General features: G+C 39.1%; 1 protein-coding gene and 1 long non-coding RNA gene across 3 annotated transcripts in view; one reads left to right on the top strand and one right to left on the bottom strand.

Annotated features, from left to right (window-relative positions):
• The window catches only part of stk32a (serine/threonine kinase 32A), a 64,117-nt gene that overhangs the window by 23,374 nt on the left and 12,765 nt on the right, over positions 1-27,978 (bottom strand). For both annotated transcript variants that reach the window (XR_004658935.1, XM_034889083.1), the window contains 2 exons: positions 16,633-16,806; positions 1,776-1,813 (listed from right to left, as the gene is read on the bottom strand). Coding sequence is in view for 1 of the 2 variants with exons in the window: in XM_034889083.1 (XP_034744974.1) it covers positions 1,776-1,813; positions 16,633-16,806 (212 nt within the window). In the remaining variant the exon portion in view is untranslated. The remainder of the gene's footprint in view (positions 1-1,775; positions 1,814-16,632; positions 16,807-27,978) is intronic.
• Positions 1,368-26,448, top strand: LOC117955004. Its single transcript, XR_004658936.1, has 4 exons — positions 1,368-1,378; positions 1,425-1,431; positions 18,811-18,817; positions 26,356-26,448. It is a non-coding gene; the product is annotated as an uncharacterized LOC117955004 (long non-coding RNA).

The raw sequence follows: 27,978 nt of genomic DNA, 5'->3' as shown, positions 1-27,978 counted from the left end.
ATATTTCCATTGAGCACCTGCCCATTGCCCTCCAACATCTAAGTGTGTGTGTGTGTGTGTGTGTGTGTGTGTGTGTGTGTGTGTGTGTGTGTGTGTGTGTGTGTGTGTGTGTGTGTGTGTGTGTGTGTGCGCGCCTTTGTAAAGTATGTATTTTATGCTTGTATGGCCAAAAGATTCTGAACACTTTTGGTCTCTGGCTGTTTTTCATGGTTAGGTCTAAAGCGCTTTGGTCCACCTGAATCGGAATCAAATTATAGTAATTTAATTATTCATGGACCTAAATATCACAGTTTGGTAATGTATATACATTGCAACTTCATCAACTCATAAATAATATTACTAAACAACAATTATCATGTTCCGACATTTTCAGGAGAGTTTGCAATATAACCGAGTCTCTCTTGTCTGCCTGTAAATATAGATTTGCGATCATTTCATCATGCTCAAATTATAATCAAATGTCTTGAGTCTGAGGACAACGTGTCTTTCATTCTATATGCTAGTGCCAGGAGGGCACTGGTGTTGTTGGTCAGGTGGTGTAGCATATCCTCCTATAGATCAAAGCGCAACCTGTGTAGTGAATGAAAAATTACTTAATTTCTCAAATAATCTCGTGCAAAGGGTCTACTGTTTATGGTTCACAGCAGATGAACAGTATATTTTGGGTTTAGGACACAATCGGATTGTATTACTGACTGTTGTCATCGGTAATCTCCATCACTTGAAACAGGTGTGAGTTCATGTCATGAGTGCATATGCTGTGGCAGACCATGACTGAAACATAAATTGCTGAATCACTGTTAAACCATCTGTTGAGCAACTCAAAGGCAGCATTGCTCCCTTTTGACGTGAGAGAAGGTTTAGGCTGTCCAGTTGTAAGGACAGAAGCCCTTGGGGTGTTTCAATTTCTTGAGATGTGTTTGTTGGCAACTGGTTCTGGCTGGATTTTGGTGTGTGGAGAAGAAGACAAGATAGCTGAGCTATAGCTGATAGGAGAGCCATACACACCTCTCTTTTTGACCTTGGCAGAGTGGGTATAACAGGGCTATTGGAAGTGTTGTCAAATTGACACTATACTTGATGTGCGATACTTTGATGTGTGGAGTCAGCTTCCTGGTGCCGGTGCTGTAATAAAGTACCTTCTTGCAATACAACTGAAACAGCCCAGAGCGTTTTTTTATGATTCATAACCCAATAGATTATCAGGCATATAAAGGTGATGCTATGTGTGTTCTTAGTAGAGTATGTAGTTATGGGAATAGTTTAACATTTTGTAAAATACAGTTATTCACAATAGATGAAAAGATTATTAAGTCTCTCACTCTGTTCAAAGGTAACACAATCTGCCTACCAGCACCTAAAGCTCACTTATTTACATGTTAGTATAGTGCAAAAACTGGTATTGTGGTTTTATGAGTTAGAAGCTGTTCAGTCTTGAATTCGGGATGCTAAGTCAAGTCCGGTCACCGAGTCACTCAAATGTGACCTCAGCCAAGAAGGTCATATTTGTATTTTGTCAGCAGGATTACAGACAAACTACTGGCCATATTTACTTGAAACTTGGTGGAAGGATGTAGCATCGGCCCTAGAAGTACCCATTACATTATGGAGTGTAATCACGGGGCAGATACACAAATTATGTTTCACATCCGTTAACATTGGTAGATAAACAATTGCTTCCGATGGGGAAAAATTCACACTGCATTAACATTGTAAGATAGGGTGTGCCTTGGCGGAGGCCTGCGCTCCCCGAGGGCAAAACCGATTGTGCTTACCATTTTCATCCAGTAGTATGTTGTCAGGTTTGATGTCTCTGAAAGGGAAACACAAAGAGTACAGTGCGATTAGTATGTGTATTTGTGTAGATTGTATTTGTGTGTACATTTCTGTGTAAATATTAAAAAATGTAATTTGCAGTATTATTAGGAGAATAAGCAGTAGTGAGATTTGCAAAATCTGGCTTTAAGGAGGATACAGTCAGTGCCAGAGTATTTTGACAACAATATTTAAATAAAATATGTAAAGTAAGGATATGAAAATGATAGTTTAGTATAATTTGTTTATACCCTAAACACCTAAGCATTCCTTATATACAGTATATCAAGTTGAATCCAAAGCTAAGAAACCCAGTGCAATGTTTTATACATTTTTTTATCAGCCAAAACAGATTATAGACTATTTAGTACGTGGCTACATCGCAGGGCCTGTGGGCATGAAATAATGAGATTGGTTATTTACAAAATGGGTTTAACACTGGAGACCAGGTGTGGAAGCCCCAGGAGTTTTTTGAATGCTTAGAATGCACTGACAAACAACCTGCTTGGTTGCTTAGTTATGATAACTTATAGTGACCCATTTAGACCAGTCAGAAAAATTATTTAACACAGCGACAAAAGGTATCAAAATCAGACCAGTGGTGTCAGACTGAGATCTCCCGAGTCTCATCACATCATCACACTTTTGGTCCCATGCTATACATATTATTAAACATGTGCTTCTTCTTTTTTAGCTTAATTTACCTTAACTGAACAGATTTGTAGTCATTCGAATGGTTGTATGAGTTTTTTCAAGTTAAATGGTGGTTGTCTTGCTTCCCCCTAGCATCTGTGAGTGAAAAAAAAACTTGCAACTTTGGGCCGGCAAGCCCTTGGCCACAGCGTCAGAAAGTATTGCGTGATATCAGGTCTAGCGATGCAACAAATTGCTTCACGGCACTGCACGCAAAGGCCTACGGGCCCCCATTCAGGAACCCACTAACTATAAGAACAAGGTAGCGATGGCATTTTTCACACTATCGCCATGGCTGAGCTGGCAAAAAATAAGCAGAAAGCTAGGAAAGCATTGTCCAAGGAAAAGAGAAAGAGGAAGCGGCAGATTGACCGAGCGATGAGTCAGAAACAAGAAAACTATTCTGAAGCTGTAGGGGGAGCTCTATAGAGAAACCTGCAAGCAGAAAGCAAGAAAAAAGCAAAGACATTTCCAAAAATGCACAGCGCCCCTTTAAAGGTGCCCTGCCAGACAAAACTGTTGTTACTCGCATTATTTAAAATATTTTAGGCTCATATGTCTTAGTGTTATGTCGTGAATATAAAAACAAACTGCTACCTCCTCTGTCAGCTCTAGCCACTGAAAAGAAATAAGCAGAAAAATCCGGCCAATTACAAAACATGAGCTCATTACTATTCACCACTCAGTTGCGCTAGGTAAAGGAAACTTTTAGCTTTAACTGATAACTGATTGGCCAGCTGTTAGCCAACCAGAGTCAAGCAGCTTAGCTTGTTAAATATTAATGGGAACTGGCACAAATCCAGCCGAGTCTTCCTGCAGGCGTTCTATACCGTGCTAGAATGGCTTGAAATTAGGTAACCAAGGCATTGTTTCCACAAAAAAATGTTACAGAGTCCATGGTAGAATTTCAGACATTACCACAAAGTAATGAAATATGTGTGGCAGGGCACCTTTAAAGTAGTAAGGTACAAGATTCTTGATTTTGTTTTTTTATTTCAATTGGGCTGGTTGTCCGGTACCTTTCACTTTCTTTGTGTTGGCATTTTAAACTCCGGTCAATTTATGAAGATTATGATTAACTGCTCCACAGACCTCTGAATGGTAAGTTCGTCCAATCTAAGTTTTCTGTTGCACAACTAAAACAACCTTTAAACATTTACATGTTCCATCAAAAACAGTTTGCTTCCCGAGGATATTTTGCATTGGCTTTTTTCACTTTTTTTCACTTCAGTAAAAGGCTAAAATTGATATTTTATACCCCAGATCGAAACATTAAAATGGCATTCAATCGCACCGACGAGTACCAGGTGTGTGAAGAAAAAAAATGGAAAATAAGATTGAACAGCAGGCTAAGCTGTGGGAGTAGTTGAGACACCCGAGAAGAGGAACAGGTGTAGACTGAGGCCCTTACTAAAGTCACAGCTTCTGCTTGTTTTACATCATCTTTTTGGTTTTCTGTTTTTCTGCAATTTTCAAGCAGATGTTTCGTTCTTGGCCTAACTTTTTTTTTTTTTACTTTGACGCCACATAAATCACTGTAGTACTGTGTAAACTGAATGCAGACTATATTGTCCTGTTACTGCAGTGTTATACTTTCATAGTCATGGCATTAATTTGGTTTCCTAGAATAGAGTCAATGTCTTTTCGTCAGGTTGTTTAGCCAGGAGAATGAGCCATTCGTAAGTCCATATTGTGTTTTGATGCACCGTATATCTCTATTTTTTGGCATACCGTTTTCTATATTGCTACTTGTGTCTTTTTGTTTTTCGATGACACATCTTTGTTGATAATTGCTCTCCTTTTTGAATCCTCCTTTCTTCTCATACTTAGATACTCTATTACACAACAGTGTTGGTGTTAATTGGTCTTAAATTGTATGAAAGAAATGCTCTAGGGATGGTTTATTAAATATTCTGCTTTGTACTAGATCCATAGAAAGTGAATTAAAAGAGAGAATACATTTTAGCAACACACACTGTGGATTCCCAATTGTTACACGGTGACATAAAGGCACGAGTAATAATACCAAGGTCTCTGATGACAATAATCAGCCACTTCAAAGAACAGTGTCAATTATATCCCTCCTGGCCATTTATGTTAATTTAATATCTTCTTTCTTCTTATTGCCACTGGTCTTTATCTATAACCTAACAGTGTCTCGCCACTCCAACTATTCCAAATAACATATATGTGCTTACATGTGCTCATATTGTTATTGCATTTCACCGTTTTGGTCTCCACCACTGCAGGTCACAACTAACAAATCGCAATCCCTGTGAGTCAATGCTTGATAATCTACTAACTGTGCCGAGTCCCGGGAGCGTGCTTGAAGCAGTTCTCCTCTCCGCTAAAGATATACACCAAGTCTATTTGGGGCGAGCCGTGGGGTGTTCGGACAGCTGGGGAGGAAGTGAAACAGCGAGGGTATCCAGTCAATTTACAAAAACACCACGCCCAATATCGTATATTTTTCCTCTACAACACAACAGATGATGAGATTTATCTTCGAGGTGGAAAAACATGTTAAGACATCAAAGATCTTATTACAAGGACAACGGCAGAAAAGAGGAGGTACAGAGTTTAATTGCGAGAGTGCTAGAGTGTAAATTAAAGACTACTAGCTTAATAAATATGAATGCTCTGTAAAGTACTTGTAGAGACAATACAATATGTCAGTCGGGCACCAAGACGCTCCGCTTCTGAGAAGCCCCCAGTGTGGTATGGTGCGTAGCGGAGGACGGAACAAAACCGCAGTGCAGACGAACAAACCCGCCACACAGCTGGAACCCAGCACAGACCTGCCTGCTGGAAAACCAGGGTCACACACAAAGACAAGCATGCATATACACACAAACACACTTGAAGTACTGGACACTGTCAGAGTCTGAAAATGACCATCCTCTCGCTGCGTATGAGGTTCTTATTTATTAATTTTTATTTTTTATTTTTTTACAGACTGTTTCCTGATGCATGTGTGTAGCTGCAGACTGACTAAGAGTGGAGGGGCACAGTGTGTTCTCAACTGTTCTCTTGTCTCTGGAACACATCCCACAGCTCTAATGATGCTTTGAACTGGAAAGACGGTATTCAATATTCAGCACCCTTCTTAATTGTTGCCCCTGTGCATGATGGTCAAATGCAGTGCTCATTTTGAGAATCACCACACATTGAATTTGACGTCAACTTTACAGAATCAAGACATTTGAGAAGTACCTATTGTGAGTATTTAGCAGGGATTGTCAAGTCAATGTGCTATTCTCCATTTTGTGTTTTTTGAGGTATTTGTTCACGTCTTTAGACTTTAAAGTTCTAAACTACATCTAAGGTACGTTTATTCGAACAAAATACTACACAATACAGATTTTAAAGGGAACTAAATGAGCAAAAGTAGCAGCAATAGGAACATTCATAGTGAATCACAACGTTATGGAGCCGGTAGCACTGTAACAGACACACACACATCTTTTTGGCACTCATTGTGCATTCTTACTGTTAGACAGCAAGTGTCTCCTCTAATTGAGTCCACTGCCCTGTAGGAGCCCGGCAGTATTTAGCATATCAAAGGCCACGCTGACCTGAGTTCTGTGTGTAACTGTGTGTGCATATGTGTGTTTCTTCAGCACACTCCTGGAGACAACCTGTAGCATGGAGCTCGGCTCTGGGCTGCTTTGGCAGATCAAGTGGCGTGGGCCCAGGTGGGGGTGAGAAAGGTCGACCATGTAACCCTTAATTAGCTGACATTTGCCTCATAGCTGGCACGAGGGACGGGAGGAGGGGCACATGTCGCTGCTAAAAAAAAAGCAGAACAAGGAAGCCTCTTTTATAGCTAAAGGCCATGCTGCCATTGTGAAGCCGCAGGACAAGGAGCAGCTGAGACAACTGGCTCAAGAAATGAAGCAAAGGAGGGATGCTCCTCAGGAAGTGGCACGTGGTAAAAGCCAAGCTGCTGTGGTAGAGGTGATGATGATGATGGCCATGGCCTGTTCTTCTAACTAGGGATCGACCGGTATTGGTTTTGCAAGGCCGATACTGATTATTAGTAGTAAATGAGACCGATAACCCATATTTGGAACCAATATGCCTTTACAATGAGTGTTACTCCAACACAAAACTTTCTTTAAATGCTTTAAGCAATTATTTAAAAAAAAACATGACACACTGTAAAAGATAGTCAGGTAGTGTTGTGGGCGGGACATTAAGTGACCCCCCTCAGACCCAGTGGTGAGTGAAACCGCAGCAGAGGGATAGAAACAGAGCTGTAGCAAACGTGTATGTGCAAACTTTGCACATGCCATCTCCATTGAGATTTGGATTTAGGGAAATGAGGACTAGGCAAAACAACGTACAGTGTATCAGGACACATTTGGCAAACCTCCTACTGCTTTCTAAATAAACGTGTTTTACATGAATCATTCCACAAGTCTGACTAAGAGTAAACACAGAAATACGCTGCCAAAAAACGACCATCATGGCTAACTGCATAGGGATGCAGGATTTGTTACAAGATGCAAAATAACAAAACAGAACAAATAACAGAATAGTCTCAGACACAGTCAATGTGCTCAGCCTTGTTTAAATTGTGGTTTTGAACTAGAATAGTCAAAATTTTATAAACGTCAGAGACTTATGAAGCCTATTCTAACAGTCACAATTAATACTCCAATTGCACACTCTCCGTTGCATTAAGTTGAATGATCTATTAATTTAAACTCCAATTCTGATGTAAAAGAATTACCCATGAATTACCAACAAATGTCTTTCTACTGTATTAAAACTAAAGTTAGAATGAAAAGTAGATCAGACGGCTCTATAATGATGCTAAATGAGGGTAAGAGCAGTGCTAATATTCATGTGATATTTTTCTTGACATGATATTGATAAGAGTTAAGCTGTTTAACAATGTTATCTCAGAAGTAGTCCCATTGTGCATTTTCCCATTGATATCATTACAATGCTACTGATTTGAATATTTTTAAATGAAAACACTTGAAGCTGTTACCTGGTCATTTCAGCTGGCAGTTTTGTCCTGTGTTTATTAGCCCACATAACTGCTAAGCAGCATCTATTAGTGCTGAGGAACAGATGGGTCTGTCACAACCTAGGTCACAACCGTGCTGGGTGTGAAAACAGGCTGCTTGGCTAGGTGACACCTCAACCATCTGCAAGCGTTTACCACTTAGATCGGGATGCTTTCAAAGGTGACGCATCAAAAGAGCGTATGAAAAGAAAGTGTTACAATGTTGTAAAAAAATAATAATAATACTTTGGGGAAATACTTTAATTTAGCTTCTAAACTGAGATCATGCACTGTGTACTGAGAATCTCCAAACTATGAAGTAGCTTTTTGTAATCTGTCAACGTTCTTTCTCATTGCAGTAAAAAACCCAAATTGTAGCTTTTTAGGTGCACGTCTAGTCTGATTCTGTTTTCTGTCTCAGAATGAAAAGAACTAGGATAATCAAATGCACTCCATGTATGAATTGACAGCTGTTTATGAATCACTTTGCCACAAATAAATAGAATAGAAACCAAAACACAAGAAAGGAGATATAAAGTAGATGTATAAAATGTATAAAGATGCTGATAAACTTAGAAATGGGAAAGGTAAAAAGGATGGAATGGGAGAAAATACTCTGTGCATACAGTACAGGGCAGAGTGAGAGGGAGTAGTTGGACTGAGTAAATACGATAGTAGAAATTGAGCAATTTGAGTAAAGGGAATGAAGTGAAAAACAGAAAATGGGAATAACGAAAGTAGACTTGTGGGGCTCTGAGTGAGGAGTGAGACAAAAGGCCAGAAGAGCTTGGTGCAAACTGATCCCCTCGGCTTTGCTCTCGGATGACTGACCTTACAAGCTATTAGCAGGATCTAATGGCCTCATTACAGCCATCCATCAGAGGTAGAGGGGAAACCGAAGCCTGTACCTGGTCATATAATACTGCACTGATACTGGAGCAAGCAAACACACCTGAGAACGGAGGCTTAAACACTCACCCATACTCACACACACAGGTCATGCAACCACACAGCCACACCCTCTGATCATTCAAAGAGCTGACGAAGGCATGCACATGTCCACACACTTATGCCGAGACCAAATAAGAACACACACAAACGCACAGAAAACACACACATACTGTATATCTGCAAAGTAGTCTCGCATTGCCAGACCTATCTCCACAGCGCTGCAATGCCCCCCCTCCCCCCATAAAATATTAAGGTAACTGATCACACAATACACTAAGGTGAGCTATAAAAATTAGCTGGAGATATGGGTAAACATAATTTGCTCATACCAGTATATTGCCATGTGTATTTTGTCCATAGAAATTCCCCACCTATAGGACCCAAAATGTACCAGTTAGAGAGAAAAAAGTGGATAAAGGTGTGGTTTGCCTTATCTTTCCTGGTAAATCATTCCAAGACCCGGTCACCCCTGATTTTCAAAATGGAAAGTAGAGCTAGAAGTCTACATGGTAGCAACTATTCCATGAATTTTTTAAGCTCTACTTAATCATTCTTTAGGCTATGTGCTACAGACACATTTCAAATGATACCACTTACAATTATAAATTACAGAGGTTCAATACCCAGCCCTAGGTAATTTACGTTTGGCATTTGTTTTTTGTCTTTGAGCAAAACAACAAATAGACATATTCTTCTCTGCCCTAAAAAAATATTTTGTGTCCTTTTTTCCACTTTAATTCCATTTTTTTTGTTTAAATCCATGGCTGCTGCGGTGTAATTGGGGTTACCGGTTTTCTGAGAATAGATTGCAGGCAGTTCAATCAGAGGCTCTTTCATGGCCCTGCTGCTTTAGAAGCTCTCTTCTCCCCTTTCAGAATAAAAGCGGGGAGCTGCAGGATTGTGTCTCTCCCACTATTTTACAAAGGAGTGTGGAGGAGCTCTGGAAGCCCCAGGAAGCAAACAGCTTAGCTACATCACACACATTCAAAACAAGTAAAACGCACATAAATACACAAGAATACAGTAATACGGTTTGTGCATGGAAATAACACACAATCATAGATACAAACAGTGTCAGAAGTACACCCAACAGCCATTGAAAAGCAAGTCAGACAGCCGCTGCTTTTGAACGTGAATTAAAAGCCTAACCAGACCCACAGAGGCTAACAGCTCCAGCCCAGCATACTGCTGCGTCTCTCGCTCATCCTTTCTTCTTTCTGTTAGTGTTAAGCAGCTCTGACAAGTGTGAGAACGGCACAGGTGTAAATGGATGTGTGTCTGTTGCCGTGTTTACACACACGGGTAAACATTGCATGTGTGTTTATGACAGGGCCCAAGCTTATTTTTTATACAGTACCAGATACTAAGTGCATCTGGTTGACGAAAGTCGTACTTGACAAGTCCCCCGTCTAATTTGGAGCAGATTTTTATTTGGGGGGGAGACTAAGAGCGCCGAGCAGACACTGAAAGTAGCCCATCTCTGCTAAAAAGCCAAGGCCTAAACTCACATCCAAATTACCAGTAATGAATAATTTACAGAGTCAGAAACATTCAGGGAGTGTAACAAAAAGTGTCAGCGCTCTCCACCCTCTATGACTCTGTACCTCTGTCTGTAGTCTCCATGTCTGCCTTTTTGACTGCCAAAAATCTCTCGGCTTCTTTCTTCTGCAAGCAGACACGTGAGTAAGATGCACAAGCAAGCAATCAGTGTTCTTTTTCGGAGCGGACCAGCTAGTAAACATTCTGGTCCGAACACAGACCTTTTCCCAATCGGCTTATCTGCTGTTGTGAGCCGGGTTTTGCTGAGGGAGATTTTTCAACAACGATAACGCTTAATTCAACATTTTGTGGTGAAATTTGAGAGCTGGCACCAGCTGGCACCTTAATCTGCATTTATGAAATATGAGTGTATAATTTCTTCCTACTCTCCCTACCATCCCTCCTGGTTCTTTTTTATCCTCTCTGCTGGGAAATGAAACATTAACACACTCCATGAATAAAGAATACTTTACTTGAAGACATGACAAATGCTCCCCATTTCGAGCAGCTGATGGAGAATAAGAGTAAGAGTAATGTCCTAGTATGCCTCTATGCAATCCGTAGTGCTGTATATTATCTTTTAAGAACCATCCATGAAAGACCCACTGATACTATTTTTTTCTCCCTTTCACATTCAATTAACCAGATAGCTGAATTAAGACCATATTCCCTTTTGACAGCTGGGCAACAGGCCTCAGATAAGAAGGGGATAGAGGCGCAAATAATGAATGATAATTAGTTAAAGCAGAGTATTCTTTGTGCTACTACCTTAAAGAAAAAAAAACATGCAGAACTGGGATGACAAAATGAGGATGAGGGAGAGAAGAGCATGGGGAAGAAATAAAAGTAGTTAGAGAAAATAGCCCAATAGGGAGAAAAGGGGGAGCAATACTGTGAGAGATTATAGAAAGAGAGAGAGAAAAAAAACTGTGAGAGATAGGAAAAAGAGATCATTGCTTGCAAAAAACAAATCTTACTTAGCTGAGACCCTTGCTGCTGAAACAGATGGGTCTCAGTTGGCATCAGGGAAACTGAGTAAATAGATTGGACAATTTCCATGGACCAACCAAAACCAACCAATATCTTAGTCCGTCTTTCAACACTTTCCCACTTCCAGTGGCACTCGGTCCCAAGCTTATTTGTTCCTGCTACAGATGAAAATATTTCAAAATGTGTCTTAAGCGTAGTCTTATATTTAAGTGACTGAAGTGATTCAGCTGGGCTCTTTAGACTTTAGAAAACTTTACTCAAACAGGAGTAAACGGTGCATTTGTTTGGAACTGTTTTTGAGCTGTGAACTAATACCGATTTTGCGCACTATTTAGTATTCACAGCAGCAAGACGGTGCATATGGGATTAAGGCAAAATAATCTACATTTATAACATCATCATGGCCATGAAAGAACATGTCACCCAGGGCAAAGGTGTGCTCATTGATGTTAGTTTTTTTTGACAACAATGGATGTCTCTGGAATAAACTAAGTTCTACTTGACTATGAAACAGAGAACAAAACCACTCTATATCAGGCTTTCACTGCAGAGACACTGCTTATATTAGGGTTTCGGTCTTTTCGTGGGATTTGTTGACAATCAGGGAAATGTGAAACATTGACGTTATTTTTTTAGAATTCAACAAATACGTGAAATAGTCAAAGCCACCTCTCCACACATTATGAAAAATAAAAGATAATTTTAAAAAGGACTGCTAGTCCCCTTCGAACCAAGTAAACAGCAAATGCAAAATGCATGGCTCAGACAAAGCTACAGTATAAAATAATTCATAAAAGAGAACACTTTGCAATAAAAATCAAGTGTAATACCTAGCTTAATTAAAAACCATCTTGTTAAAAAGAAAAGCTTTTTTTTGTCCTTCAATTAGTCCATTTTCAACATGTTTAAAAACTGAGTGGCAAGAGCGCTTCTGGTATCCCTTTAACCCCCGGTGCTCATGGGAGGGAATTCAATTCACTAAAAGGAAGAATTACGACCAAATAAGTCATGTCCAGACACTCAAGGTTGGTTACAAAAAATGATAAAAGGCCTTTAATAAATAGAGCAAGACATTAAAAATACTCTCCTGAGGGTGTAGCCAAGACAGTTTCACCTTTTATGCAACTCATTGATGTTTAATAAACAAGTGTACTGTGAGATTCACAAAATGAACCATCTTAACAGTCTACACTGAGGTCTGTCTGCAGGATGTCTAGCCACCACTGTCCGTTTGTTAAGGCCCATGGAACAGTCCCCTAACCACCTTAATGGACAGTGTGTTTCCTAAATGAAACCGTTAGGGATATTGACTTGTTAACAGCGTCTGCTGGCTGACAACATGCAAGTCCTTCCATTATGAGCAATCCAGGAGGCAATAAAATGCACCTGAGGATTCAGCCTGAGATAGTTGTTGTTGATGTGAAAGAGGTTGTGGTGAAGTACACGTACGCACACACATACATCCCTTCCCCTGTCACACACTTTCCATTTATCATATCCACTTGTTCGGAGAGCATCATGAAGTCTCTGAAGATGTCATCTAATTGAGACGGACTCCTCCGAGAGTTGAGGGTTAAAGCCACCTACAAACCAACCCTGGTTTTTAGCTAAACCTTAAGATATATGACACCCATGAGACTAATTATTTTCCATCAAAAAAATTATTAATAAGACAAGAAGACTGTTGTATGACACATAACTTTGTATGAATTTATTGTGATTAATGTGTGAGTCTATAAAAAAAACAGGGTTCAGTTTTTAACTTATAGTCTGAGGTTTAACACTGACTGAACTTTTTCAATTTATCATTTAATCATGATGAAGCCTCGGTTATTCCATAAGCTTTTTTAGTGTTGTCCTTCATTTAAAATGCTTAACATTGAAAGTTTTATTTTCAGGATAAGTATTATAAAATCTTAGGCTTCAAGTAAAATCTGTTTCCCCTTAATAACACATGGGATTAAATTATCTCCCACCGTGTATCATATTTAATGCTCAGGGGCTCCTGTATGTCCCATGATGACGCTGTCGTCTCTTTGATTTTCCATCCAGGCTCTGTCAAGATGAGGTAAATTGCTGTTAACCTCTTTGCAGCTCATTCCCCTCTTTCTTTATATTTGCCCTAACACAGTGGCATACAGTGCAATAGCTTATTATTGAAAATAATTGGCAATACACCAGAGATGGACAAAGACTCTTTTACTCTCACAGCAATCTCGGAACCCATTGGCTATCAGTCTGGTGAGGATGGGGGGGCAACGTAAATATTTCGGGGATAAGGTGTAGCCAGCAGGTATCCAGGCCAAGAGCTGCGCTTCGTGTCTGATTAGCAACTCAAGACGTGAGAATTGAGTTGGAGTTGTGAGAAAACGTCTCAATAAACATTCTTGTAATGTTCCTGGAAACCTAATCCATGACCCCAGTGGAAATTTAATCAATTCAGTACTGCATTATAAAACCTGTCGTTTGGTGCCAATTGTGCTACAAAGCTCAGGTTGAGCATCTTGCTAAAAAACTTCAAATTAAATTAACCCTGGAACCAAACTTTTCCAATTTTGAAACATAAAGGACAGTCTACAATCCATGCAATCAACCCTGGACTATGAAGATATTCTATGTGCTTATGCTACTGGCCCTCCTCTAAAACCACTGGATGCCGTTTAATTTGTTCCTCAAGACAGCCATTGCACTCACCACTGAAAGTTGTTTAAAAAGTTTGGATGGTGTGTGATTGATTCATCTTGTTGTGAATAAAGCTTAGCTGAATTGATGTGGACATCTGGCCATCACACTGAACCAAACTAAGCCAAGCCAAGCATATTCCATTGTGGTCATGATTAGGGTTGAATATTAGCTTTAAAAAAACACAGAGGTTTGAATACATTCAAATATCTACGTCTCGTTGTCTTTGCACTTAAAGAGTTATGTTAGCGTAGAAGTTCCATCTTCTTCTTTGCCCTCGTTGTTTGTTTACTTCTGATACCGGCAGCCGCATGATTGAATGTCATCAAGACGCCCTCTCACAGAGGCAGATAGCCGCGGTAGTACCATTATTTACTCTTGTATAATATTCGGATATACATTTTCATTAGAATATCTATTTCTTTTAAGTGTTCGAATATGTATTTGAATTTAGAATATTCGTTGACAGCCCTTGTCATGATCAAACTTGTAAATAACATAATTACCGTAACGTCATATTGCATACGATTAATGTCATTATCATCAGTACTCCCCTCATTATCATCAAAGACCAATGGAAGGAGTGTGCAATTAAGCACATATACGCATGTGTCCGACCGCGCACACACACACACACATACACACACACACACACACACACACACACACACACACACACACACACACACACACACACATTCTGAAAGCTTTACGTGCATTCACTCACCACACCGAAGTCAGCACGTCCACATCTGAGGGAGGGAGTTAAATATTCAATTTCCATGGAGATGAGCTGAAAGTTACTTTCAGCTCCTCTTCCTATTTGAAGCTAATGAATGCAGATTGAAAAGATGTTGATTCCGTCTAAACAAATACGCCCCCAACACCTGCACACCAAGTCTGCCCTCTCCAGCACTAAAATAGAAAACAATTTAAATATTCATATCCCTCAATGGACTCAATGAATAAGCACATTAAAAATCGGTCCCATTTATTACTCTTTTTTTTTTTCTGTGGAAGTTTATGAGCGGGGACAAGGTGGTCTGCATTACATTATAAATGGCGTAATTTGTTATCTGGGGGTGTTGATAAATTAGTGTTCTCTGTTGCAGCGATGTTTCCTATTAGTCATGATCTGAGAAGGCCTCCCTCTCTGTGTTTACCTCTTTTCTCAATCCCCAGAGTGGAGGAGTAAGTCAAAGAAGTGGATGGAATACTGTGTGGATGATGGTCACAGTGCCGCAGATGTTGGAGCAAAGCACTTGTCATCAATGCTAAAAATGTATGCACTTACAGTATAGTAAGAGTCATTAAAAGGCAGAAAGTCTGCGTTATGTTGTGCTTTGGTAGACTGCAGTGGTCTAAGTCTGTCAATTATTATGTACATTTCCACTGCCAGAATTCCATCAGTACATTATACCAATAATTACAGTTATACTCATCAGAAGTTGCCAATACAAGGAAGGCTGAAAGATTTGTATAAATTGAAAGTACACAAAGTTGGAAGACTGAATGAGGACAAGGTGGTGAGATTAAAATAACTGAAATAACAGCTGGAATTAGTATTGTGGAATGTACATTATGCTGAATTCATAAGGGTAGACATGGAAATGGTTTTGAGTTTGTATAAACAGAGAGACAGAGGAAATTAGGAATGAAAGACTCAAAAAGACAAAAGCCTGGTTCAAAAAAAGGTCTAGTTTTCTCCACTGCCACTAAGGTAAATGAATCCACTATAATCATCAGTCAACTAAGATTGTATAAGTTAAGTGTAATTTGCTCTTATCGCCATGTGTATTTTATTCATAGCAAATTACAGCCAACCGGTCCCAAAACGTCCCAGTTCAATGTGAAATACCATAAACATATTCTCTTTCATTTTTTACAATCATTGCCCAAAATAAAATCATCAGGCCTGCCTTGTTGCATGATCTAAATTCTCTTCGAAAGCTAGTAGCTTGCTCCCGACGCTTGTTTTTGTTTCCTGAAGAGAACGGAGTTAGACAATGCTCTGAGTGAATATGAGATTTTGATTGTAAAGGGGAATAGCGGAAGACATGTAGCTGTAGTTCTATGCCCTGCCATTGTCAATATGGGAGTTTATAAAAGTCGGATTTGACTGACAAAATTCAAGAGTCAAAGATTTGGGTCCGGCTCTACTTTGTGCAACCTAAGTGGCCAACCTCTGTTTGACTTGTGTGCAATTTAACAATGGCACGCAAGAAAAAGCAGCAAACATGTTTCCTCCAAATAAAATTGCCAAAGCAAATTAGAAAATGCTAGAATGAGACTGATGCTGTAGTTTTTTTTTAATCTTATCTGCTTATCTTGAAAAGTTTCTAACCTTTCATTATTGTACTTGATATAAGTATTTTGGCAGCATTATTGGCTGTAACAGGATATTCCAATCTCTTGAGTCACTTCAACAACTTAAGATAATAATATTGGGTTGTAGCCATGTCTTTCTTGGCTTTGCGAGTCGGTGGCTCTGCCATAGCAGCAGATATTTCTGCCTAAAAAGCACTTAACTCGCATTTCAAATTAAATACGGCATTGACACAGCAGCAGGGACAGAACTGGTGCATTTCATGATGGGTATATAGTCTGCAGCTCAGGGTAAACTGTTGTGTCACGTGTGACCTCCACGTCAAGACAGCTTGACCTTTCTGCACAGTAGTGGAGCAGTTATACCAGAAAATAATATGGAAGGGGACAGTCAGCAAGATAAGAACACCGGGTAGAGAAGACTCAAACTTGGTAGGGAATAACTAGGGAGAGATAGAAGGGGGGCAAGTACTGTAGCAGGAGGGCAACCAGTCTAAGACTAGTTCTCTAATGTTATTTGTATTGAGGGTGCAAACCGTTATCTGCATTATTAAAGGTTATTGACTGAACTACAATTTAAGAAACTACAAAAAAAGGTAATTAAGAAAAAAATATCTCACCTGTGTATGATGCGCTTGGTACGGAGGTATCCCAGGGCCAGGGCCAGTTCACAGATGTAGAGTTTGACCGTGCTCTCTGAGAAGTGGACGTTCTGCTGGAGGTGATAGCGCAGGTCTCCTCCCAAGAGCAAGTCCACCACCATAAACATGTCCTCCTCATCCTGGAAGGAATACCTACAGGGCAAGGCAGGTGGTCAGGTGTGGGGGAAAAAACCAAGGGACACCATGTAGCATCAATTAAAGGGGTGGAGACAAATGAGATTTGGAAAAGAAGATAAAGTGGGAAGATGCATAACAGGGTGGGTTAAAGGAAAAAGATACATGTAATCAGAGGGGAAGTGAAAATAACAGTGGTAACAGAAATAATGGGAAATGAGGAAAGACATTGTCATTAGAGAGAGGTTTGAAGAGAAGGTAAATATGGAGATGTTGCAGGAGGAAGGAAAGAAATAAGGGGTAAGAAGTGGAAGAAAATGGTGTCATATATTTACCATTAAACTGCACAAGACGTTTCCAAAATATAATGTAATATATTTCCAATATAAAAACGGCATAAATCCTATGTACTTTGAGAAGGGGAACCCAAGATGGAAGAATGTCTAACTGAAGAAGGCTGACTTTCAGACTTTCATCATTTCATTAAAGATGCAAAACTTATGCTCAGGCAAATCAACCTTTATTATTTATTATTAACCGTTATCTATACCTTTAAGACCTCAGCACAAAAGGTTTGACGGGGCGAGATGAAGACTTTATTTTTATTCTCCTATCTCCTTTTCTTATTCCCTCTCCTTTTTTTAAGTCTCACTATAAATATTTGAATTATGTATTTATGTTATTATTTTCGTTGCGTTATATTTTGTAGTGTTTATGCCTGCTGAGACAATTTTTTAATTACTTACTGAAAAGCAAGGTTTTGGGCTCACATTTATTACCTGTAGACATAACTTTTTAACTATATTTATTTCAGCAATGCAAATTATTTCGGCAAGCAGAACAAAACTGCACTTCACATAGCCTTATCCCTTGTGTTGTCTTGAAAATTAACACTTTTATTGATGCTTAACTTTTATTGATCAATATTTTTAACTTTTTCTTACATTTTTGTCCCTTTTTTTCAATGTTTGTTACTTTTTTACATTTAACACTAACTAAGCACTAACTCATTAGCTTTAGTTTACATTTATTTTAGTAATTTATGGTCAATAAATCTAATTTATAGAAAAGCCAAATTATAAAATAAAATTAAAGGAAAGTATGTTGAGGGAAAATCATAGACTGGAATATGTCAACTTTTACTCAATACAACACAATTTTTTATTTTTATTTTTTCAAATTTTATAAAATTGAAAAAGATCCCCCAAAATTAATGAAAGTAGAGATTTGTACTTGCAAAGAGCGTTGTTTGAGATCAATCATGTTATTTTGGGTAGTTAAAAAGAACATTGACATAGGAAAACAGGTCAATTCGACCCAAAGACAACATGAGGGTTAAACAGTAACATAAAAAATAAAATCCTATACACAATCTGGATAACTAAAAGAATACATTTAAGAGACATTCATAATCAAAGTTGCATCCTCTGGTTTTGTTGCTTTCTGGTTTCTACAACAAAAGGCAAATGAGGACAGATAACATAGAGAAAACATAATCTCTGTTGTGACTACATTAGTGATCAGCAAACAGATTATCCGGGCTTCTTTTTCTTCTTGGTGTTTTACATTACATGAAGTGAACAGTGTTATTGAGAATTTACTTCCTTTTCTTTTTTATCAACATTGGCAGTATGAGAATTTTAAAGCTCATTTCTTCAGCAAAATTCTGCATCCACTCAGCAACATTGTCTGCTCTAATGGCTCCCTGCCCTGCTTCTTTATCTATTTAGGGTTATCAGGCTTTTCAGTGTCAGTGTCTTGCCATTTCATTAAAGCAGAACACTACATATTCCTTATGTCAGTTTGTGGTGTAAAGAATTTGGCGGGGGAAACTGAACTCTCTCTTTAGACAGGGAAAGTGACAAAGTGTCACTTCCTTTATCCATGAATGAAATAACATCCAATTTAAATGGTTAGATACATTTTATGGGGGTTACTTTCTCTGCTGAAACATTTTTTTAACAACATTTTTAGTGCATACTGTACATAGTATTTGCTTGCAAATGTCTCAGTTTTCAACAGTATTAGTGTGTGAGGTTTATTCTCGGTGGTAATGCTACTTGTGGTCATCCATCTATTCACCATCCATCAAGCACTGTCATGCACAGCAAGCCTTTATCAGCATGCGGCCCATCCCTCGTCATTTGAGAAGCTGTTGCACAAATCATCATTGATTTTTACATGCTGAGCGTCCCACTGGGGCCATACGTTTTTGGTCCCCTCTAAACGACGAGCTAATTAGTTTCCTTTCCCTAAGAAATTAATCCATGAAAAAAATGATATTTTTAATAAATTGCAGTAGCCAACATTTCCCGACTGCCATAAAGCGTTGTGTCTGTTTGTTACAGCTGCAAAGTTCAGACCTTCCATAAGTTACTACACTTCCGCCCTTCTCGTGTTCTTCAACATGTTCCTGATCTGAAAAAAGCAGGCTACAATTTCACAGAAAACGAAGAGGTTTCAATGTTGAGCAGGGCATTTGTTACCTCCCAGAGTCAAGGGTCATCATCTTGGCTCAAAATCAGTGCTCAATGAGCCAGGGTAGTTTTTTGCCATGTTGGTGAACTACCTTCCTCAGGGCCCTTCTCCAATAAACTGGTGGTGGTGGTTTTCTCTACACTGGATGGATGGGGATTGATTGAGCTGACTCAAAACTGTCTGCTAAGGCTTAAATAATGCTGAGACCACTTAACATCTGATTGCCAATGGCCTCACAGTGTGGAAAGACTATCTGTTAGATAACCGCGTGCACACGCATACAGTACATTACAATACAGTCTTTCTCAACTCTGTTTCAGTTAAAACATGCATTCAATATTTAAATGATTTACTATTATAAAATAAACTTGCAACAATCAACAAGACATGTTGAATTTGAATGAGTTGCTCCATCCTTAACACACAAATGCACAATCAACAAACAGTTCTCTACTAGTCAGTTATAGTTTTAGGCCATTTATGATGTAGTGCAGCTGAATGGATGGGACCAGCTGCAGTGCTATCAATCACTCAGGCAGGCAGAAATGACTCAGTCACGCCTGTGAAAACCATAGTTTTGGCAAAGTTTATGTGTGTGTGTGTGTGGCAGAATAATGGGATAATACTTATTTTTTGTGGTGAGAATTTAAATAAAGTTCTTAGTATATTTAGGCTAGAAAGCTAAGTGAGAGTGTGTTATATATTATCTGTGGTGGGAGATAAAGAGGAATGCAATGCAATAAGTCGTAGCAACAGCTTATACCTTTTCATTTTTGTTTTTAATTTTTATTAATTGTTTTTATTTATTTCCAATGTGAGATGGATGAGGACACGTTTTGCTCTGTGATGTGATTGGTTTTGAAGTTTTTGCATCCTAGATAGTAGAACTCATGTAAAGCCACATTTTCTTTAATTTATTTATTTATTGTGGAAAATGTGAGACCACTATTTTAAATGTAAGAAAATCCTATAAATCAGGAAAAAACATCTGCAGCCTTTTAATTAAGGAAACAAAATTATTTAAAAGTGAATGGGGAGTCTACAAAGACTTTAATCTAAATGGAGCTGCTGCCCCCACGACCCGATACCGGATAAGTGGACAAAGATGGATGGATGGATGGATGGTGTGTGCATGAACATGAGAGAGATTGTGTTGGAAAATGATGTGACACGATGTGACACAGCAAATCTGGCACGCAGAGGACAGCACAGATCAAGCCGACCTCATATTAACATCACATTCTCTTAAATATAAAAGCAGTGCTCCACTTTGATACAGGATTTGTAATTTTTGGGATAAACACAATTCTGACTCCGACTGAGTTCATAGATGGTCAAAACATTCCTCCCTGATTATCTACAGTGCCTCTGCGCTGGTTCATTCTCCCTCTTCTCTCTGACACACACACACACACACACGCACACTGTAAATACCTCTAACCCAGCTAAATTAGTTAAGGTGGTAAGGTATTTAAGAAGCTGCTGTCACAAGCATTTAGTGGACTCAAACGGGAATGTATTGCTCTTTTTCTTGGTGGATAAACACTGGCTTCTTCCAGGAAAACTTCTGTTTCTTTATTCAATTACTACAGTATGTAATATGGGATGCAGTGAGACAATTTATGATAGTGTTGGAAGATCAGTGATCTTTAATTCATGTTAAACCTAATCTTCCCAATCAGTACTTAATCATTACTTACTTATTTTGATTAGTGAAATACTGTACATAGCTGCTAAAATACTCCAGAATTGGGCCAAATAAAAAAACTGGATGGGGGCATCCCTAAGCTATACCTATTTAATGTGTTGAAAACCGTAATCTTTCTGTCTACCAAAGTTTCTTCTTCCTCTTCAAATAAACTTCCTTTTGATCATATTTGTATTATCTTGTGCCAGATGCTCATTGTTGCTCTGCACTGATAAATAATCACTTCTTAAATGTAATGTAACAGCTATTTATCAAATGCTAAAAAGAGTGATATTCCCTTACAGAAAAAGCCAAAATAGATATTAATCTAAAAATGCAATGTATTACCACTTTGTCATACATCCTACGGGGTAATTGGTTGGGTCAGTGTTATAAGAGAAACTGCAAGTCCATCAAGTCAGTGGATGGTACACTTGAGTCCTCTGTGAAACCAGTTTAATCGAGTAGAAAACCAGCTCTCATGCTTGGCTGAGGTTTCCGTGTTTTCTGTCCCACAAGACTTTCCATCAAAAAACCAAGGTGGTAAAAACTGAAAAAGCTTCATTGTCGGAGGAAGTTGTTCTGTCCACTGAGCAAACAAGACTGACTGACTCAGCGTGATCTCTCACACGGTTGCTCAGGAGCAGAGCTGCCCTACAGAGGGTCAACCGCCTGGCATGGTGTGGCATGTACAGGATACTCTGATTAATGTTACAAGCACACATGTAGGAACGCAAGAACGTGTAGCCAGACATACTTACTGTTCTGCCATCCAACTACCTGTTGTTTTAAGCCAGCTACCTTTTTCTTAAGATCAGATAAAACTTGTTTTAGAAGTCTTAAAAAGTCCCTAACCCTAAGCACATGCAAGCAGACATCTACACAAGTAGAGCACACACTCACTCACGCACACACACACACACCTTTACAGTCCATAGTTGGAATTTGTACCAGTTAGATACCTATACAAATTAACATATCTTAAGTGTTTTTGTTACTACTTCAGCACTTGACTATCTGCATTAGTGCACATAATTGGACGTATTAATCTTTTATTGTGCCATACAGACTGTATTTTAGATATTATAGCTGCAAATCAACATCATCCTTCTGGGACCTACTGACTTGGTGCTAATTCAGCTTTCAATTCTATGCTATTTCAGCAATATTTCCACTCTATTTAGAGTGTAAATTGGTGTCCCATGACAATAAAAGCTCCATTTCTTCTGAAAACAAGTGTGCTCTCCATCTCTGTCTCGCTCTCTTTCTTTCTGACATGGCGACAGTATTTGGCGACATGGCGGACTGTGGCTCAGTGGTATAGTGGTTGCCTGCCAATTGGAAGGTTGGTTGTCAAATCCCTGGCCCTTCAGTCCCATGTCGAAGTGTCCTTGGGCAAGACACTGAACCCTAAGTTGCCCCCGGTGCTGCACCATCGGAGTGTGAATGTGTGTGAGTGTTTATCTGATGAGCAGGTGGCACCTTGTACGGCAGCCTCGGCCACAGTGTATGAATGGTGAATGGTTCCTGTACGATGTAAAAGCGCTTTGAGTAGTTGTTAAGACTAGAAAAGCGCTATATAAAATATAGAACATTTACATATTTAGAAGGTGTTTGAATATGAATGAAGTCTCCATTGGCCTGCCACTGCTGTCATATTGATTTAGAAATCACATAAGTTACAGAACCCAAGTTACCATTAATATGACAATGTGTACGTGTATGGCTAATGTGATTTCAAAAAAAGAGCCTGTTTCATGTTGAAGCTGTGTACTAAACCTACACTCAATACTGTGCCTTTATGCCGTAGATGCCGTTATGTAGACACAGACAGAGCAGTGAAGCTGCTGCTGCTTACACTACACCTCCTCTGTTGATGGTTGTGTTATAACTAATAAGTTGACTGTCTTCATTTGTATTTTGCAGCTGTAATGGGTTGAAAAAGACAGACAGACAGTGACAGAACAAGTTCCTCAAGCATCATTAACAGCTGATGCCTCAACAAGCATTTTGGGTAAAGAGTAGAGAGCAGCAGTTGGACTGCGGATCAGCACCTGTACATTACTGTATGTTGAAATGGTGCAGACTTTTTATTAGCCTTACTGGCATCTGGTTTCTCTTCAGCCAGCTTGTTCTCTCTTGTCCTTTCTTGCTGCCTCTCTTGTCCTCTAGCTTGTTCCTCTTTTTGTCCCTTTCTCTCGCTCTGGCTCGTTCTTTCATTCCTTCAGTGTGTGTATCTGCAGCGCCACACATGCATTTCAATGTGACCTCTTGGCGGCCTCCAGGCAGTCAGTCTGATGGGAGAGCATCCTGTGTGGAGCTTTTTGAGGCAAAGCCACCCCAGGCCACTTCAGTAATGGAAGTCTCCAGAAACTACAGGGGCTCAGAAAACATGCCCGTACAGAAAGACTATCTCTATCAAAGGCAAAAGTTGTGACATGTACAATAAGGCCACAGTTAATTCAAATAAATTGCTGCAATTTCAAATTTTAAGAATCCTCTTTTTCAGATACACAACTAATTCTATTTTGTCCTTGAATCAGGATTTTTTTCATTAAGTATCTGAATAAAGAAATGTTTCCCTTATAATGATGGCCTTATTGGCAATATTCCTGGACGTATCCCCTTCCTGAAAGGAGAATATCACTTTCCCCATTCATTAAACCTAAATACTTGTATAAGGCAAATTAACTAAACCTCAGTATAAGCTGTAGTTTTTGTTTTTGTTTATTAACATCGATCTATTGAGCTGAAACTCCACATCAATAAATCTTAGTAATAAAATGGCTAATCAAGACTTTGTCGTCCAAAACAAGGCATTGCAATTACGGTAATAAGACATTGTTACTCTCCATACGTGCACGCACACAAATCCACACACACACTCCGACCAAGGCCCCTTGCTGAAACGGACATAGCCTGCCAACCGCTCAGACTGTGACATGTTGGATCAATGCCGACAGCCTTCTGACCTTCCACTCACCCCATCTTCCAACAACTCGATTGACTGACAGCTCCCATCATTCCATGTCTAAAGCTCCATGACAACACACACTCTCATCCAAAAATACATACACACATATCTCACAGAAAAGTAACAAAATTAAGGAACTTGCATGTGAAATATACTGTACACGAAAACTCCACCTACAGTTCATAAGGGAGGCTACGTTTTGCTATGTTTTTAGTTTAAAGTGCCCACACTATAAAAAAACAACAACCTTTTCTGGGATTTGGGGTGTTATTTTGTCTCTATAAAAGAACTAATTACATGTCCCTATTCTGCAAATATTCCACAAGTGTGCCCTCTTTAGAAGAAGTCTCCCAGCTAGTCCTGCCTTGTACTGACCAAAGTTGGAGAAAGAGTTATCTAGCTGATGTAATCTCACCTAGCTACTGTGCATGTGCAACTCCTAACAAATATAGTTAAGAAAAGAGAACCGGCAGAAATGTGCAGAACAACAAAAATATGGTGTTTCTTTGAAAATGAAACCATGTAAACCTATTCTGGTACAACCTCAAAATACAATTATGAACCTGAAAATGAGTATTATATGATCACTTTTATCAAGGAATTATTTCGGCTTAGTAACGGTACTTAATCAGGATGTTTTCTTATTATTTGTACCACCACTGATTCTATGATCTTCCATTTCACCAGAAGCAGGTCACCTTGACATCAGGGCAAATACTTGACTTTCTTTCTAGTGTTTGGTAATGCCTGCAGCGTTTAATGTAAAATTAAGCTATGATGTGCACATTTTGCAGACACACAAGGATACAGTTTGCACAAGCACCTTAAGTACAAGCACATCTTAATATTGCTTGTAATATTGGAATCTGAAATTAAGGCCAAAGGGTCTGTGCTATAAAACATATCTGGTGTACTAGATCTTTTATGTCAGGATGCTTGGAGGAATCCTTTTCTTATTTTCTTTTGTTAGACATTATGTAATTTCTGTTTGGCTTTCTGAGGAGAAAATGCACATGAATGGGGAATAACTTGATGATCTCTTTCTTTGCCTAGAAATAAAAATTATTATTGCAGTTGCATAATAACAAATAAGAAACTCCTTGAAGCAAGATAAGCTTTTACTCCACAAGGTTTCAGACATTTGTTAATGTACTTATTTTTTCCCCTTGACAGTTACGAAATTACTTTTTTCTTTACAATAGCATGTATCATAGCAACATAGCAGTCCATTTGTCAGAGAGGGTTAAACATGGAAGATGTCATGGAATGGAGTGTAGACTTTAGGATTAGTTGTGAATTCTTATCCATACATTGAAAAACGATGGCAGGTAATATCATGCTGTGGCATAGTTTGCGGAAGAGAACATACAAATTATATTGTAAAGCTAGGTATTGTTAGTGTTAACTAATAACATGTTAGTACATACAAGTACTTTTGGGGCGCGGATAGAGTAATAGCACAGAGACAGCTTCGACTGTGGAACTTGGTCCAGATTTTAATGAAACTCCAAGAGTAGAACAACTCAAGACTTATAACAATCACGCTTTATCATCTCATCATCATATCTCTCCGCCAACCTAACTGTTACTTAATTACAGGCAGGGTCCAACATGTTTGATAGCTCCCTTGATGGAAATATGTGACTTATTTCAGTAACTCTAAAAAAGGTCAACTTAATATTCACAAAATAAAACTCATCTTACAATATTGAAGATCCGGCAAATCTTTTTGGTTGTTGTTATGTTGGAATGAAATTATTTTAACATTAATCTGCCCATCAGAACATTCACTGTTTTAAATTGTTTAGATAAATCCCATTTGTTTGGCTGCGTCGTTGATTATTCAAACTTTTTCATGGAAAGAGTTAACAGTAAAAGTTCTTTATATGTTAACAGTATGACAATGTACACAATTGTAGTTGCTCTCAAGATTCAACAGTTTTATCACATGGCATTTCTAGAAAATAAAAATAATTCAAGAACTTAACATAGGGCCTTTTTTTTGCAATGCTGTTAAATATTACTGCACTACTCATTTCCTTCTCCTTGAAAACAAATGTGCTACTCGATAGAACACATTACACAGCCTGTGCTCAACACATCCATCACAACAAATAGCAAGCAGGTAGTTTCCAGAAGTTCCTCCTCCGTGACATTTCCTCCATCAACAAAAAAAATGAACTGCAAAATACACAGTTAAAGAGGCAGCAAGACTGGAAGCTGAGTACAGCAGCATCTAATGCTGGTTGCCATACTGTATCTCACTCCCTGTGTCCATCTTTGATATAGTGTGAGTATATCTCTGGCAGTGCCCATAAGCGCTCCCCTTACACAGTGGGACTTAGTGCAGCGCAGGCACAAAAGGCTGCCCCGCCACTGCTGGCACATCAATACACTGACCGTACCACACACTTAATGCTGGTATAAGGATCGACCGATACTGTTTTTTCAAGGCGGATACTGATCCGTAGTAGTTAATGAAACCATTAACTGATTTTTGGAACCAATATGCATTTATAGTAGTGCTGTCAGTTAAACATGTTATTAACGGCGTTAACAAAAACCTATTTTAACGGCGTAATTTTTGTATCACAACATTAACATTCTTTTTGACCTAGCAAACTTTCTAGTTTTTTACACATGCTGTTGCAACAACTAGTAACGTCAGAAAAACTACAACACCACACCAGAACTAGCTAGACCGGAAACAAAACAACAGGTACGCCGCGCACACTGTTTTGAGCCTGCGAGCCGGCCAAAGAGTAGTAACGTGATGTTTTGAGTGGATGGCGAGCGAGAGAGGCCAAAATAGTTGCCAATAAGATTCTGAATAGAAAGTTTACTTTTTAAAAGTTGCCGAATGGTTCCATTGACAAGACCAAAGTTGTCTGTGTGTTTTGTCGTTGTGAACTGAGCTATCATCGCACCACGTCCAGTCTGAAATACCACTTGATGGCCAAGCACACAGCTGATGCCAATTCTCCTCCTCCTCGTCAAAGTATTTTTTTCACCCTTCTATTGATGGACACTGTTACATTGTGTGAGAGATTATTTGCTCCATGTGTGAATGACTGCTCCATGTGAGAATGTTACGTGTGAAATCGAAAACTACAGCAGGCTATGCCAACGTTTTTAATAAAAAAATGACATTAATGGGATTAATCACTATAAATATTTAGTTTGACAGCACTAATTCATAGTGAAAATTAAAATCTTTTGGTCAAAATTAAGATTTTGGAGTTTTACAAACTCCAACACAAAAATGTGTTTAAATGCGTTAAGCAATTATTTAATACATTAGAAAATTCCAACCTAAAACACAGTAAAAGATGGTCAGGTAGTGTTGCCGGCGGGACATTAAGTCAGACTCATTGGTGAGTGAAACTGAAGCAGAGGGACAGACACAGAGCTGTAGCCGAGCCAAAGTAGCACCCTTTTTAATAAATCAACCCTATACTTTGTCAGGCAAATAAAAAAGTGATGTAGATCATCTGCAAACTACCAAAAAAACGGCCCAATACACGGCCAGTGTCAATAATCGGACTATATCGGAGGTTATGATTCTTCAAAATCAGTATTCCATATCATACTTTATAGTTTGCATGGAGGGAAATGCACTTGTTTGGAAGTTCAGAGGTTTGTGTTTCGCTCCTGTCTTTGAAGTGCTTTGTTGCTTGGATTCACACAGTGCACGGACACCCAAGGTCAAGCCCGGTTGCAAGTGCAGTGACAGCAAGGAGAGAAAAGGAAAAGAAGAAGGTGGTGAAGGAGGAAAATAGGAGAGATGGAGGAAGGTAAGTAAAGAGAGGAAGAGGAGAAAGAAATAAGGACTGAGGACAAAGATGAAAGGACAGGCCAGAGAACAGAAAAGAAATTAAGTTGTTTTTTTTGCATGCACGTATCTGGCTCAGTGTGGTTCATATGCTGCCTGCAGGTAATCTCTCCCCATCTCTGACCTTGAGCGCTTACCTCAGGCCAATCATAACGTATGCCAACTCAACACAGTGAGAGAGACAGGAAGAGAGGGAGAGAGAGTGGGCACAGCGCTGAC

This window comes from Etheostoma cragini, chromosome 13 (genome assembly GCF_013103735.1).
Source record: "Etheostoma cragini isolate CJK2018 chromosome 13, CSU_Ecrag_1.0, whole genome shotgun sequence".
In the NCBI taxonomy this organism is placed as follows: domain Eukaryota; kingdom Metazoa; phylum Chordata; class Actinopteri; order Perciformes; family Percidae; genus Etheostoma; species Etheostoma cragini.
The sequence above is the reverse complement of the archived record's forward strand: the minus strand, read 5'-3'. Positions and strand labels throughout refer to the sequence as shown.